The 16,584-nt window shown below is 33.3% G+C and overlaps 2 protein-coding genes across 4 annotated transcripts in view; both read right to left on the reverse strand.

Moving 5' to 3' along the window:
* Window positions 1-816: 816 nt before the first annotated feature.
* Window positions 817-7,378, reverse strand: LOC140444700 (dTTP/UTP pyrophosphatase). The gene is made up of 4 exons (XM_072536463.1): window positions 7,156-7,378; window positions 1,592-1,830; window positions 1,330-1,482; window positions 817-966 (listed from the first exon to the last, which is right to left on the reverse strand). The coding sequence occupies exons 1-4, from the start codon at window positions 7,243-7,245 to the stop codon at window positions 828-830; spliced, it is 621 nt and encodes a 206-aa protein (XP_072392564.1). The 5' UTR covers window positions 7,246-7,378; the 3' UTR covers window positions 817-827.
* Window positions 7,379-10,327: 2,949 nt separating this feature from the next.
* The window catches only part of LOC140442975 (uncharacterized), a 90,299-nt gene continuing 84,042 nt past the window's right edge, over window positions 10,328-16,584 (reverse strand). For all 3 annotated transcript variants that reach the window (XM_072533954.1, XM_072533955.1, XM_072533953.1), the window contains exons 3-4: window positions 15,335-15,634; window positions 10,328-11,651 (exon numbers count right to left, since the gene is read on the reverse strand). In XM_072533954.1, the coding sequence (XP_072390055.1) occupies window positions 11,129-11,651; window positions 15,335-15,634 (823 nt within the window). In that variant the 3' untranslated portion in view covers window positions 10,328-11,128. The remainder of the gene's footprint in view (window positions 11,652-15,334; window positions 15,635-16,584) is intronic.

Consider the following 16,584-nt stretch of genomic DNA (forward strand, 5'->3'; position numbering starts at 1 on the left):
GATTACATTGTACATGCATTAAAAACATTTTTCAGCTCATTTCCATTTAGACTGACTTGTCTAAAGCATATTTAACAGGGTAGATTATTGCATAAACTGGAACTTCTTTACAGGTTGAATAGTTATATGCCAGATGGATCTTTGTGTGTCAAACTACAGGACTTTTCTTCCGCCGAATACTTTCCTAGGATTTTTCTATCAGATGTCGCTATTGCGTCCATAACGAAGCCATTTTATTGTTGCTTCTTAAAAGACACGGATCACGCTTTGTGCGTGAAATCAAATCTTTGCTGTCTTTTTCATTTTATTCGGATCTACTCTGTATGAGTACAAGAAACAAATTCATTAAGGATTTCTGCTTAGTTGATAGACATGTCGTGGAATGCAAATTTTAGATTCCCCATGTCTCTATTAACATCTTTATCAACGTCTGTTATACCTTGCAATTTTTAGAAGGTTCAGATTAAAGCAGAAATCTGAATTTGTTTCGAAACTATTTTACGGATTTTTCTATCAGATGTCGCTATTGCGTCCATAACGAAGCCATTTTATTGTTGCTTCTTAAAAGACAGAAAAGATTTATTTTTCACGTTGAGAACGCCTATGAATAACTGTTCTGATGAGATTTATTAAGTCGAAATACGTATCAACAGATACGTAGACGCTTTGTGCGTGAAATCAAATCTTTGCTGTCATATTAATTTATTTTTTATCTATTATTCACTTCTATTATTTTTTGTACCTTTAGTTGTTTTTTGATCTTTTTTTCAAAATGCTGTATTTGAATTACCTATATTTGGTTAAAAAAAACTAATACTTTTTTAAAATCATTTATTGGCAATAATTTTTTTCAGCTCGCTAGCTAGTCTACACAATGGCAAACCAATAACGTTGTTGCAGTCGCCCTCTATCCTCGTCACAAACGTACTAGCGATCCCCTGGATTCCATATCCTCCTGCTTTTCCCCTGAAAAAAAAAAAAAGGAATAGTTGGTGGAAATACAACTATAGTACACAAATAAGATAGAACAAGAACAGCTACAGTCGGAAAGTTTAGAAAAGGATGAGACGAAAATAAATTCATTACTGAATTTACAAAAATTTAAGTGACTTTTTTGTACCTATCCTCTTTTTGTGACTGTTCTTGCTTCATTTGGTACAAAACCTTTTTATATTAATTAACTAGAACTAGATTTGGTATTGAAAGGGTAAGTTATAAAGGACAATCTTGCAGGCCAAAACGGCTATAATTAGGGAAAGTAGGTGTAAAACAAAGGATAAAAATATACAACAAATAAAAATGTATTTTTGACTTAAAGATAGTACTTACTTTGACTCGCCAGTGTCTACGTATGCTACAATTTCCTCCAAATCAAGTTTAAGCATGTATACCGTTGTCACCTCCGTGAATGTATGGATATTACTCTTGTATCTAATTGCAACACCTGTGTAAACTGAATTTGGTATGCCAGATTGGGTCAAGCTAAAGAATATACATCACATCACATTTTTAAAGATCAATAGGTAAATATATCATTATAGAATCATTAAAAAACATCTTGTCAGGTATGTCAGTAACAATAACTACTTACTCCGTTATAGTTTTAATAGCATCATTGCGTGATTTTGGTTTACCATACATTCGTCCATTATATGTAACCATCGTGTCAACACCTATGATTATATCAGGTCTTCTGGTGTCATTTTTTAATTTCTCCCAAACGTCCAAGAGTTTTCCAGTCGCTGTTTTTTCCACGAACTCTGAGAATGTGTGCTCTTTTGGATCTAAATTCTCTTCGTAATCAGAAGGTACAATTTCGTATTTGAGTTTCTACAAGCAACCAAAAGGGAACACACATCAATAATATACCTTCAATATTAGACAAGAAATCTTACAAACTTAGAAACAGCTATGACATATTTAATTTACGAAAATTTGAAGAAAAATGTGTATATACAAAACAAATAGGGTAAATGCCCTAGTAGTCGGCACGGGCCCAGTTATTGATACTTCGAATATTTTTGCTGTTTGATAAGAAAATGAGAAATCCGTAAATATTAATCAGTAAGCTATTTGATAGATAGCGCATTTTTGTTTGTGGGTAATGTATGTATTGGAATGTAGTTGCATAAGGCTGCAGACGTTGGCTTGTGATTGTTGACACCATCGTACAAAGTAGTTTCTTAACAATTTTCTTAAGAATGCAGTAGGTTTGTGATTTGCTTTTATTAGCCGCTTTCCATTATAAGTGCAGTATTCAGTAATGCCACTTTTAAGAATATTATTTTACTGAAATTTTGCGTTTATTTTTGCGTATTTTTTAAGCGGTCATTAAAAATAAAAAAGTGCCGGTTACTATAGTTTATTTTTATGAACGAGAGAGTAATTAGCATAATTTTAACTGGTAGCTCCGACCACTCCATGGGCGTGCTCAAGATTAATTGAAAAATTACTTTGAATAATTGTAAAAAATAAATGAATTATTTCAGTGTTATAAAGTGTTATGTGTATGTAAACAAAAGTGACCTCTTTTATCACACACTATATTAGAACTGACTGGCCTACATTAAAAAGGGTTTTAAAAAATTCACATTTTTTTTAATTTTTAAAAATTACAAAAGAGAAAAAGAGTTTTTAAAACCGTCTAAGGTATGTTAAATAGATGAATAAAAATATTAATATAAAACTTACAGCTACTTGTTACAAATCCAAATCAGATTCAGAAGATGAACTTTCAGAACCAAGATTTATAATAACTGGCTCGATCATTTTATCAGTAATATTGTCCAGCTTCCACATTTTTTCCTCTTCTTTAATAGTGTGATTTACTGCCTTTTCCCAGTTTTCAGGTTTTACATTATTTACGGCCTCCAAAAACAACTGTTTAACATCATGAATTTTAAAAGTGGTATTTTTTCTTAAAACTTCACTCTTTATCTGTGCCCATACCAGTTCAATCGGGTTTAATTCACAATGATATGGCGGGGATCTAAGTACTGTCATTCCACGATTTTTGGCAATTTCATCAATTTCGTATTTTTTAAATTTTTCTTTATGAAGGGCACACAACGAATAAAGTTCCTTCCTTTCTTATAGATCCGGGATGGTACGTAATATTTTTTGAACTCAGCCAATTCTGCAAGTCTTTTTTTAACCACTTTTTAACTTTTTTAACTCTTTTTTTAACGTACTTCGACTCATTTCTGGGTAATCCTTATCATCTCGAACTGAGACAAGAACTTTATCCAATGTTGGAAATTCTTGTCTAAAGAAGAATTCATGCACTTTCCGTCGAAGTCCTTCTTTAAAATGATATTCTATTTGAAATTTTGGTTTCCCTGGAGCATTACGTGGCATTTGAAAACTACCACATTTCTCTTCTTTAATAACTCTGTAAATCGTAGATTTCCCAACACCAAGTGTACTGCTAACTAACTCAACGGTCTCATCAACACTTTCACATAAACGTTTGTCTGTAAATGATTTAAAACAATTAAATATTAATGTTTTTTCATTAACTGTTAGAGGACAAATTTTTCGGCGTTTACACGGCACTTCCAAATTTTCCATAACACTAGTATACACAATAAACTGCACCTTGCAACTGAAGTACCTACTTTTAGTGAACTGTTAAGAATTTTGAATACGCCACTTGGACCTTCCTATATACAAAATGGAAAAACCCACTATCACATTTTCTGTGGAATAAGTTTAGAAGGTAATTATCTAGTCAATTACTGTCGTAGATTCCTGGAATTAAAGAATTAAATGTTTGATTGTTGAAACCCTTACTTCGTGGAATGCACTTATTTCAGATAAAATAAAACGTTTTATTTTATCTAAAGAATTAAACTTTATTTTGCAAATAGGTAGGTACTTATTAAACTTTTATTGGTTATATATAACCAATAAAATAAACATCTTACATTTCTTGCAAATTCATTAGTACCTGTTAACCTCCATCACTCCGACACTGGCAACCTTATTTAGGGATTAGTGATCCTCACAACTATTGTATTCTATTCTGCTCCAACCTTTATACCTGGTGGTCATACTCAATTTAAAATTGTTTTCCTATATACTTCTGTAAACTTGTTGACAAATATCTGTTTTTCATTGAGTCACCCGTATCAACAGTTTAGGGATTTGCATACATAATTTATTGTTTTATTACTCTCTCATACATAAAAATACACTATAGGTCTTGGGAAAGTGCCGCGAGCAATCATTGGCACTTATACCATTAACTTTAAGTAAGTAAGATGTAGTTATCGGCATCAGCAATATGAATTTACTTTTCCAGTATTAATTTATTAAACTTTTGAGATGTGTACATATAGATATGAAAAAGTAATTATTTTTTTTTGTAAAGTGAACATTCCACTGTTTTTTTTTTCAGATTGTTTACAATGCCAAAAGTCAAAAGTAAATATCAGAAAAGATATACCGAAGAACCCCTCTAGAGTGCTTTAACAGACATTGGAAATGCCCAAGAAATTGGCAGCAAAGAAATATGGAATTCCATGACAAACCCTTCAACGTAGACTGAGTGACAAATTCAAAAAAATTGGCCACGACCTGCAATGTACTTAAGAAAACATGAGGAAAATGTGTTGGAGGAGTGAATTACTGACTGCCACAGGAAAGGTTTCCCCAGAAGAAGGGACGATATTCAGTCTTCAGTGAAAACTTTCTTGGACGCCGATCCAGGTAAGACTTCATTCAAGGACAACCAACCTGGAAGACACTGGTATGAAGCCTTGTTTAAGCGTCATCCAAACTTGACCCTGAGAAATCCAGAAGCGGTAACTAAAGCAAGCAGCTGCGTTTCTGAGAAGAACATAAAAAACTGGTTTTCCAACATCGAAAATAATTTAAAAGAGAAAAATATTTTGATATATTGCAAGATCCAAAAACAGTGTTCAACGGGGACAAAACTTGTTTCCTCTTTTGTCCTAAGGAGGATAAAGTTGTTATTCCTCGCGGTGCACAAAATTATTACCAGATTGATCAAGGAACAGCAAAGGCCACTATTATTGTGATGATCACCTTCTCAACTGCTGGCTCAGCAACTCCTCCTATGATCATTTACCCCTATAAGAGTCTTCCTGCTGCTGTTGGTAAAAGTGTTCCTGATACGTGGGGAATAGGAATAGGCGACAATGATTAAATGAAATCTGAATTATTTGTAGACTATATTTCAAATATACTCCATCCCCATCTTTGGAAAAACCAAATACAGTTTCCCGTCATTCTCTCTGTGGATGGTCACAAAACTCACATAAGCTATGAACTAAGTACCCTTTGTACGAGGCTTCAAATAATACTCGTTGAATTATATCCAAATGCTACCAGAATCCTTCAACCAGCAGATGTTAGCTGCTTTAAACCTCTGAAAAATAACTGGAAACATTTAGTTCTGAAATGGCGAAGAAATAATCCCTTCATTGGAATGACCAAAATTTATTTTGCACCAGTATTAGAAGATTCCTTAAGTATTAGATTTAAAAGATTCCTAAAGTATTAGAAGATTCCTTAAGGTCACTAAAGAGTTCTTTAATTTGTAACTGTTCTAAAGCTTGCGGATTGTATCCCTGGAATGTCGAATCCATTGACTTTTCAAAATTTATTGGAAAGAAGACAACAGGACCAGATATAGCTGTTGGATATGGGAATGGAAAGAACAGTTGCGAAATGACATATGATGACTTTATTTCCATTGTTGGACAAGAAAAATTAAACCAACTTATACAGTACAGGGAAAACTGGGAGAAAGGTGATGAAAGTGAAGATTTCCAGTTGCTTGTAAAAATATTTTTAAGATTTACAAAAGGGATAGCTGCTGAATCATGCAGTTCTAGTGCAGATGATTCCCTTGTTACTGTGCTGTTTGATGGTGAAGAGTGTGAGTCACATCAAACTGAAAAGTTTGAAAAGTGTAATCTGCCTGTACCGTATTTCACCCAAGAAAGTATTGAAGATACGGAAATAGTTTTCGGAGATAGTGTACTTATCCAAGAGCAATCTGAAATCACAAGCCACATAAGACAACCAACTTGGTACGATTTTAGAAAACTTTCTAGAATTTCAACAAAACATAGAAAATCAACAAAATATTGATCAAAAACTACCGTATGTAGGAGGCAAAAAAAGTCAAGAAACAGAGTGTTGCCACATTCAATGTAACATGCCAAACAATTGTGATTCTATCGTGGAAGCTACTGATCACGGGTTTCGCGACACTTTGCTATGGCAATTGACACCAGAGCGAAATCCCAGCGTACAACGAAAAAAATGCCATAAGTGTTAACATCTAGTGGGTGGAAAAAAGTTCATGAAGAAAAGGAAGAAGCTAAGCTACAGAAAGAGACGAAGAAAGAAGAAAATAGGAAAAAGCGTGAAATGAACAAATTAACCAAAGTAACAAAGAGGCCAGAAACCAAAACATGTCAGTAACTTAACAGCATTTTTGACGGAAAATGAAGCTCCGATGACTAAAAAATCCATTATATCAACCCAGCTGAGTTCTCCAAGTTCAAGTAATCTAAGCAACGAGGGGATGCAACAGTAGCAAATTTTGGAATTAAGTGCCAAAACTGTATCAGAATGTACCAGTACAAATGCCTGCTGAAAAAAGATTTATACACACCACATTATTTATGCAAAGTGTGCGACAGAAATACGTAGTTACTAATCTTTTCTGTTCATACGATAAAGATTTTTATTTCAGTTTCAATAAAATGTTGTTCATTTAGTTAAGGTTTTTATTTCAAAACATGTCCAGAATAAAAGTTCTCGAAATTGTGATTCTTTTCTAGTGGAACTCGGAAATACTTTTCTCAGGACATTTCCTTAAAGTGCCAATAACTGGGTGCGTTACCCTACTTTAAATTACTTTGATTTTACACAATGAATTAGTAGATTTATTGACCGCACCCCGTATATATTATTTCATAAACATAGGTAACATTATACTCAATATACACATAATTAATATTATTGAGAGACATGAAAACCACAAACCATACATATGAAAACTATCAGTAGCAAACAATTTCTTTATCTTTATCTTTGTATAAACTAATAATGATAAAGAATTTTCCATGAAAATAAAACTTTTAAATTGAAATTTTGGCTAATTACGCCATCTCTTACCGTACTAGTTAACAAGGCAGCACGTTGTTTTGACCCACTGGCCAAAACAATTCTCATTTCATTTAGTTGACTTAGAAATGGTTCCAACATTTTCACTATGGTTTTTCACAGAAACTAGCGACAACTAGAAAATGCGCAAAAAGACTAATAACACTAATAACTGGCACACTTTAACAAGAAAATTACTTCTTAAATCAGGATTAAACGTGATCAGGTCACAAAATCATAGTAATGAACTGACAGCGCCATCTAATAGGAAGAATGTGAAATTAATAATAGATTTCTATATAGAATCGGAAATGGATCTTCTTGTGTTTCTGATTTTCACTTTGTTAGGATCATGGAATGCAACTGATATAAGTACCTAATAGTTATTTTTGGCAAGACATTATTCTAATCCATCTTAGAATGCCGACGTTTTCTGTTTTGCGTTGAAAACTTCTACTGGAGCTATATTTTTGGATGTTTAAGAGGTTATTTAATGTAAAATGTATAGCATTCGACACTATTTTAGCGACTTGGGATAAAGGCGGACGTATTCAGGAATCTAGGATCCCGTTCTTTGCTAAACAAATAGCACTCAATGCATTAATATTCTATACATACCTAATTTTTTTTCAAGCACAAGATAGCAGTTACCATTAAGTAATCTCCCTTGTACTTATATCTTCTCTTAACGTAGTTTTTCTCATTTACTCGCGCGTCTGTTCTATACAGAGTTTTAACTTTCTCATATTTCATAAAAGGTTCAGGAATAATCTTTTTGAAATTTGAATTCGATCGTTTTTAGTTTGTTTGCTTGATATCTTCTGGAACTTTTGGTAATATTTAGATTTCAGATTATTCTGCCCATTAAAATTCTTTCCACGACCTTTATCAGCCAACTGATTGATCAGATTAAAATTTTGTGATCTCCCGCAGGAACCAGATATCGTAAAACACATAAAGATAGGACGTCTGAGGTGGGTAGGCCATGTAATGCGGATGGAGCAAACCGACCCAGCTAGAAAAACGCTCCTTGATAGACCTATTGGTCAAAGAAGAAGAGGAAGACCCAAAACAAGATTCCTAGATAACATCGATGAAGACATGAGAAATATGGAAATACGTGCTTGGTGGAGGAAGGCGATGGATAGGGACGACTGGAGAAAAATTCTTGGGGAGGCTAGGACCCACACAGGGTTGTAAAGCCAAAATGATGATGATGATGATCTCTCGCAGTTTAATTGCATTATTTGCTATGTTTTTCATGATTTTTATTTTACTTGTATTGCTTGAAGGCATTTTGCTTGAGTCTAAGTCCATAGACTACTATTCAAGTTTCTAGCGAATGTCTTTTAATGTAGGAATTACTATTTAGTTTCCACAGTATTCTTTTTTTTAAATACACTTCTTTCAGAGCCTTTAATTGACCAACTGGTTCACCAAATTTGATTTATTCTATTTGTCGCGTTGATTCTTACCTATTTTTGACTTTAAATGTAATATATGATATTAAAATAACTTCCTTTAAAGTAAATTATTAGTATAACTCTTTCCAGAGTCTTTAGTTGGTTAACTGGTTTAATTTTTTCTGATCTGTAAAGCAATATCTTTTATTATTTTGGCTTTTTATAGCGTCTGCTAATAATTTGTCTACCCTGTAGGCAATTATACTTCTATTAAATCTTCTTTTGGTGTTTTAAAATAATATAGATATGTTTTGATGTAGAGATTAGTAGAATTTTTTCTAAGGACAGTTAGTTTACCAGATTTGATTTTTTTTGGTATACCGCTTTGTTTGTCCAAATACTTCTAGTTTAGATTCCTTTGGTGTTATGCACCAGATTTTGTGTTTTTGGTATGCAGAAGTATCAGCACTCTCGACAGTTCGGTAAATATTTTAGTGGAGATCCATATTCTTCCGTTACAGTTTGTTTTGGTGTTTTCCATTTTCAGATTCTCCTGATTTTAATGAACTGATGAACTTAAATAAATAGAAAACCTCAACAGAGAGAAAGAATCCAAGGCAACCACAAGATAATGCAGAAGTCAGAATTGCGACCTATTAACAACAAGGAAATATGTATTAAATAGATGGGTGGAATACTTTAACCAGGCACTTAATATAAAGGAAGAAGGAGAAAACCTGGAAGACGAAAGAGATGAGGTAAGGGGAGCAGACGAGAGGGAAGAGGAACCACCAACGACTGTTGAAGTTAAAGATGCAGTTAAAAAACTAGCTAGAAACAAATCAACCGGAATAGATAATCTCCCAGCTGAACTATATAAAGAAGGTGGCCAAGGTGGAATACTTTGTACCATACACAAAAAAGAAGGTATCGTCTCCTTTTAGAAGGAGAAGAACAGGAGGAGGAGAAGAATTACGCAGAGGTGGTAAACCGACAATTCATCAGATAGTAACCCTGAAACAAATTTTGGAAAAAACACTGGAATATGGCATTGATAGTCATATCATATTTATAGACTACAAAGCAACCTACGACTCTGTGAATAGAAGAGAAATTTTCAAAGCAATAAAAGAGCTAGGAATACCAAATCAGTTGGTAAATTTAACAAAACCAGATTTTGTTTCATGTAATATACATAAATTTTCGACGATTTTTAGCGTTTTTTTCCATTAATTTGTCTTTACACAACGAATAAAACCTGCATTGTAGGTCCAAGCACGTCTATTTATCTATTTTACTGTTTTAATTGTTAAATGTGGTATGCATTGCATATTTTCTATTTCAGGTTCTTTGTGCATTCCGTCATAATATTTACATTTATTAAAAAAAATCTAAACTTTATTAAATGGCAATTATTTCCAGGACCTGTAATTGACCCACTAGTACACCAGGTTTTATTATGTCTCATCTGCAGAAATCCCGGCGGTTTTCTTCAAATCTCCCTCAGTATTTTTGGCTTCAAACACTAATAAATCCTAAAACGGGTAGTTTTTCACAACATTTATTAAAACACTTTTTTTCTCTAATATTTTTCTACATTTTATATATAAATCATTTACAATTCAATAAGTAATAGTCAATATGGAACGTAATAATAATAATAATAATAATAATAATATAATAATAATAAAATACAATGGTTGCCTTTTAAAATAAATATCATAAATATGTAAACCTCATTTGTTATAAATAGATACTGAAACGTCACCGAATCTAAAAACAGATTCGACCATATTTATCACGACAATGTTGCAATTTAAGTGTAGTGGATTCAGGGTAAGGTTTGTTTGACGTAGTTTATGCTTTTTTAGACCAGCAATGAAGATATCAGACAAAATAAAGGCAATGCAATGTACGAGATAAGGAATAGAAACAAAGAAACAGATTTAAAAACATAAATGAAATGAATGGTCGAAATAAATTCTGTACATAAATAACTTGTTACATTTACACAGTTGGTAAAAGGAAAAATATGCTACAAGTTAAGAAATATGTAAAGCAAAAACTCTTTTTTAACAATGTCGTTTATGAACATTGTGTATTATGTAGAATGTACATTTTTAAGTACACGATCCGGCAACACTGCTGACGTCATTATGACGTCACGGTATATTTACAGCAAACAAGGTTTACCACTGCCATGTTGTTCAAGTGATATTTTTTAGATTCAATCTATTAACGTCGTTTAAAAAGAAGTTCTAAAAATTCTCTTGACTCAACAACTTTTATATACAGATAACAATACGTACAAAGAAAACTTTAAAGATAATGTTGTTAAAAAACTCCCAGCACTTATATAAGTAAAGTAAAATGAAAATTGCATGTGAATTCATCAATTCTAGCGTCGAGAAATATTGCACGGGAGTGAAGATTTTGGATATTTGAAGAGGACGAAACACTGATTTGTCCTTTCAGATCAGAAGAATTTAACATTAGAATGCAGCGTTGCCAATTAATTCTGGTCGACGTAGAATTGATGAATTGTCATACAATTAAAATACTGGTATGTATTATCATTAACTTTATGCTGAGACAGTTTCTACCATAGATTTTTTAATAATTTCGCCGAAGTTTTCGTCGCATTCTTCATTGGTGCTGGTCGAATTGTCGTTATTCTTCTCCAAGCTATTCGCCGAACATTCCGAATTCAAACTACTGAACTCCCCCTCGTAGCTGGAATAGCCGCCGTATCTGCCGTTCAACAGCTCCGAGAACGATTCTATTTTACTATTGCTCGCCACGGGATTCAGATTAGTGTATTGGTTTTCTTTAGATTCCGGAAAGTTGTTTTCAGTATTGAAATTTTCGTAGTTTTGATGGAAGGCTCCATCTAGGGGTTTCTGGCTGAACTCCGGAACGTACATGCCCCCGTAGGGAGTGAACATCGGAGGAAACTCGCTGAAGGTCTGTTGGTAGGGCTGCGCGTATTGATTTTGGTGGCCAGGGACGTAATTGCCGAATCCCACGCCGGAGAAATGAAACGCTTGGCCATGGAACGGTTGTTTGCGTTCCTCTTGGTTACTCTCATCACCGTAGCAATTTTCTCTAAAAGAAACACAATAAATTGTTAGTATTTTACATAATATTTGATTTTTATACAATAACAACAATAGACAAATCCAGAATAAAAAAGATTGTAGTTTTAGCATTCATTTTGTATTTTTTTAAGGGCTGTAGAGTCTGGTGTCGTTATCAAATAAAAGAAACTATGACATATAAACGCCAAATTTATTAGTTACAGCTACTTGAGTAACTAAAATGTCCCATAAAGTATTTAATATTTAAACACAGCCCAGAGAAATAATAATTTTTTCGTGATACTAATAAGGCAAGGCAAACGACAGTTACTTTGAGTAGTATGGACTTCTGTAACAAAAACTTATATGTTTCCTGCAGTCGATTGTTTGGACTTAATTAGTTATTAACAAATTAAGGTAAATTTTCGCTTTGTTCGTCTATCAGCAAAAAGTGAAGCATTTGAAACAAATTTAAGAACAAGAAACTTATATAAAAACCATCAAAATGTTCCTATCCTTATTTATTGCTTAGAAAGTTGCAAAATAAGTAGTAAATTTCGGTTTTTTATAAATTGTAACAACTTTTTTAAGAATCAACTTATAACGTCCATATTAAGCGGAATGTTGATACATAATTATACTTCTTATAATTCCTCAATAAACTTAAACAATAAACAAAACAATAAACAATAAATTAAATTATTTCTACGTATTGCTTTAAAATAAAAAATGTTAAATAAAATTATAAAAAATTATTTATTTATTTAATAATTTTTAAACAAATTATAAAAAATGTGTTTTTGGTGCAACATTTGAGTTTTTCTAAAACGAAAGTTATTCTTGTATTTTTTTTGTAAAATCCTTACTTTAAACGTAAAATGCAAAAACAATTAAACGTGCCGAATAAAAAGCCGATTTTAACGTGTGCGTGCAAAGCATCATCGATAAAAATTCGATCGAACTTTTATCGACCGTCCAAATTCGATGTGCCTTAGGTCTCCAAATATTTCGCGGTAACGGTTTTTTGTCAGTGTCTAATCGGCCAAATTTGATGTTAAGGCATAAAAATTACTTTTCAAACCCTTACAGCTAATAAAGCAATTTGCGTCATTGTAGATCATCTGGAATTATGTTTCAACCAGCATGCATTTGATAGCGTGAACTCTTAACGCAAAAGATAAATTGATAACATACTAGATAAGCAAATTAACAAATAAAAATCAAATAAACATTCAGCGAATGCAGACAGTTGCTACGAATTCTACTATCTAATGACTTTTTCTAATCAGTTTTAATAAAATCAATGTCCGTTTCAAGGGAATTACATTATATGTAGAGTGTAGTTCAACATTTTGTCGTCTTATATATATTTTAAAATAGTCTTAATCTACATGCGACACGCAGACAATAACTTGCCAAAATTCAATTCTTCATAAAACGGCTATAATAAAAGTCTAACGGATTAAGCACCAGGTCGTGTGGCGGCCATGACAAAATCTATTCGCATCTTTGCTAGTAGTATTCTAGCGCTATAATTGGTCATTTTTGTTGCTACATTTATGTCAAAACTGAGCTGAATTACGTGCCTCATTTTCGGTGCCAAACTCATTTCATGACCGTTTCATTAGCTAGACTTTTTGTGCTAAGATACTAAGAATATGAAGACACGAAAATTTTGCCTGGGGTCTATGTTTTTTTAGTAAAATAAAAAAAGGTGCTCTTTGTGAGATTCTGTGTTTTCCTAACAGCTAATCTTGGGGCGTATGTAATTATTACTTAAATGAGTAGAAAAAAAAAATGTCAGGAAATCGATGCAGTTTACGAAGGATAGGGCAATGCAAACTAAATGAGAATTTTCTTGACAACGTTGCCGCTCTTCACGGCAGCAACCGTACGAACAACATACAATCAGAAATTCTCAACAATTCTGCCACAAAATTAGATTTTTAGTATATATTAGAAGAAATGGAATTTTAGAAATTACATTGATAGTAAATAATTTCTTTTTAATGACTGCCATAATGAATAATGGGATTTTAATAGGTTTGTAATTACTTATTAGGAACAAAAAACATACACTCAGATGCAAAAAAACGCAACAGAGAAAATTTTGGTCAAATTAAAAGTATTTCAATTTTTTTTATTTTTAGCTCTATTTTGATGATTTTTTTTAGCACACTGTGTATAAATTTTAATTTGGTTAGTTAAAAGGTGGTTTTATTATCCCAACTATGAAACATCCTGTGGAATAATTCCGTTTGCGAATTTTCGTAAAACCTTATTTTTCGGTTGCAACCATGGCTCCAAAGTATTGTGTTTTTTGATTCATGTCAAAATATGCCTTGGTTCATTTTTTAGATCCAAATGAATTTGCCACCCACAATTTAGGACTTTTTTAATTATTATTTTTGGAGTTATTTTGTAATACGACGAGATGGCTTTGGTGACTTATCATTATGTCATATTGACACTTACATTTTGTTTACCTATGATTGATCATGGTTCTTAGTGTCGAAGATTGTGCGAAAGCCATTGCTCTGGTTGAAGATGGGCGATGTTATGAATATGTGGCTAAAGTACTACACACTCATCGCTCTACCATCCAAAGGGTACTGGAACGTTTTATACGAACTGGAACAAACAAACAAACAAACAAACAACGGCATTAGATGATCGTTTTATACGAGTCAACGCTTTATGGGATCGTCATTTAGCAGCGGTGCAAATAAGAAATCAGGTTCAAGAGGTTTGAGGTCATACACCTAACCCCATCCGCGTTAGCCATGGAGGTGGTTCGGTGATGGTATGGGCAGGAATATCCCGAGAGGCGCACACTGAATTGGTATTTATTGAGGGTTCGTTGACTGCACACCGATATATTGGGGAAATTTTTATAAATAGGGCTAAAAATAAAAAACTGAAATACTTTGAATTTGACCAAAATTTTCTTCGTTGCGTTTTTTTGCATCTAAGTGTATAATACACCTGACACCATGTAATATCCTGGCAAACATGTATTACAGCTTACCATTAAATAGAGTAGTTAATACAAATATAATATAATCCCACAAGATGATAGTTTGAAAACCATATTAGACAGATCAGTATAGCCTTAAATGATAGGTGATAAATGATGAAGAACAAATCATGAAATCTACGTCCAATATCAGACCAAAAACGGAACTTCTGTCTTAGCTCAAACAATGATACGACTCAGACATATTTAATGATGAGCCAACGAACGACAGAATATATAATGAACAAGAAACTTCTACACAAGAAGTCCACTGAGAGTTGGAAAGAGATGGAAAAGTTCATAAATACGTAGTGAGTTATTTTAGAATGTAAGATGCTGACCCTAGCAATTATAGCACAATTTTGTCATCTCCCTCTCCACACGGTTCCATTACACCGAAATAGTGTTGTTTTTTCTTGGAATATAACTATTTTTTTTTGCTTTTTACACTTTTTATTGACGTCTACTCCTTAACTACTGAAAATGTCAACACAACCAAGAACTGTGTTGATTGATCCTCTTTTCATTGGTACACAAAGGATTATGGTTCAGGTGTAATAAAAAAAATTTTTATAACATGTAATTTATTCTAAACCTCATGCACTATTAGAAATAATCAATACTTAATATACAAATCTATTATACAAAGTGTTCTAGCAACATACTATACTAGATTACTCAAAACTACAAGTTACCTGAAAGTATACAGGTCCAGGGAATCAGCTCTGTCCGGCAGATGATTCCCGGGGCCTTCCCCAGGAGCTCCGTAATGTAGGTTGGTGAAACTTCCCGTGTGAACGCAGTTTTCAGCCTCCACGTTGGCGGTAAGATTGACGTCCCGTAACAAACTACTATTATACTTATTGATGGGACACTTCGCTGAAGATTGGTCCTGGTGGGGCGCGGGTATTAGCCTCTCGTTGTTCATCCAGTTTTGGGGGACTGGGATGTCTTTGTTTTCCAACTTGCCTTCCTTTTCTTTTTCTAGTTCTAGCCTGTAACAAAAGAGAAATTGCTGATAAAAACCTACATCTTAACGAAACACGTGAAGGTCTCAAGCGAGACAAATACGCGATTTTTTTTACACCTGTGTCCTTTTGTAATCATTTGTATATCGCTCACTCTCTTTCATTTTATTTCAAATGAGATGAATAATATCGTAGGGCAACTCATATCTTCCAACTTATAAGTTTTTCACATATCTCAAGATCTTTACGTGCAATCTCCGCGGCGGAGTTTGGCAATCATCATGGCCATTCTGATCTTAGATGCTGCCGCTCTGGATAGTTCGATTGATGTGCATCCATTCTCTCAAGTTACGCAACCACGAAATTCTTCTCCTTCCTACACTTCTCTTTCCCTGGATTTTCCGTTGTATAATTAATTGAAGTATGTTGTATCTTTCATTATGCATAACATGCCCCAGGTATCGCGGCTTTCGTGTCTTGATGGTTTAAAATATTTCCATTCTTTTGTTGACTCTTCTCATTACTTCGTTGTTTGTTACATGCTCGGTCCATGATATCTCCAGGATTCTTCTATACACCCAAAATTTAAATGATTAAACTTTTTAGTAGTCGACGCGTTAAGTGTCCATGCTTCTATCCCGTACCGCAGAGTCTAGAAAATATAATACCTTGCCAGCCTAACTCTCAGGTCTAATTTCAGTTCTCTTGCACAAAGTAGAACGTTTCTCTATTCGAACTTTGATTTCTTTGAAGTAATCGTTTGTGTGTTTAATGATTGTGCCAATATAATTGTAGTTTTCAACTTGTTCTAAAGTATTACCCTTAATTGTCAGGCTTTCATTATTATTTTGGGGTTTTTGATATTCTCCAAAATTTACTTTTCTTGATATTTATTGATAATCCATATTTTTCTCTATACTCAACTATCTGGTTGTCTGCTATTTTGATGGTTGTCTGCTATTATGATAGTATCGTCG

The sequence above is a fragment of the Diabrotica undecimpunctata genome, chromosome 6, assembly GCF_040954645.1.
Source record: "Diabrotica undecimpunctata isolate CICGRU chromosome 6, icDiaUnde3, whole genome shotgun sequence".
Classification (NCBI taxonomy): domain Eukaryota; kingdom Metazoa; phylum Arthropoda; class Insecta; order Coleoptera; family Chrysomelidae; genus Diabrotica; species Diabrotica undecimpunctata.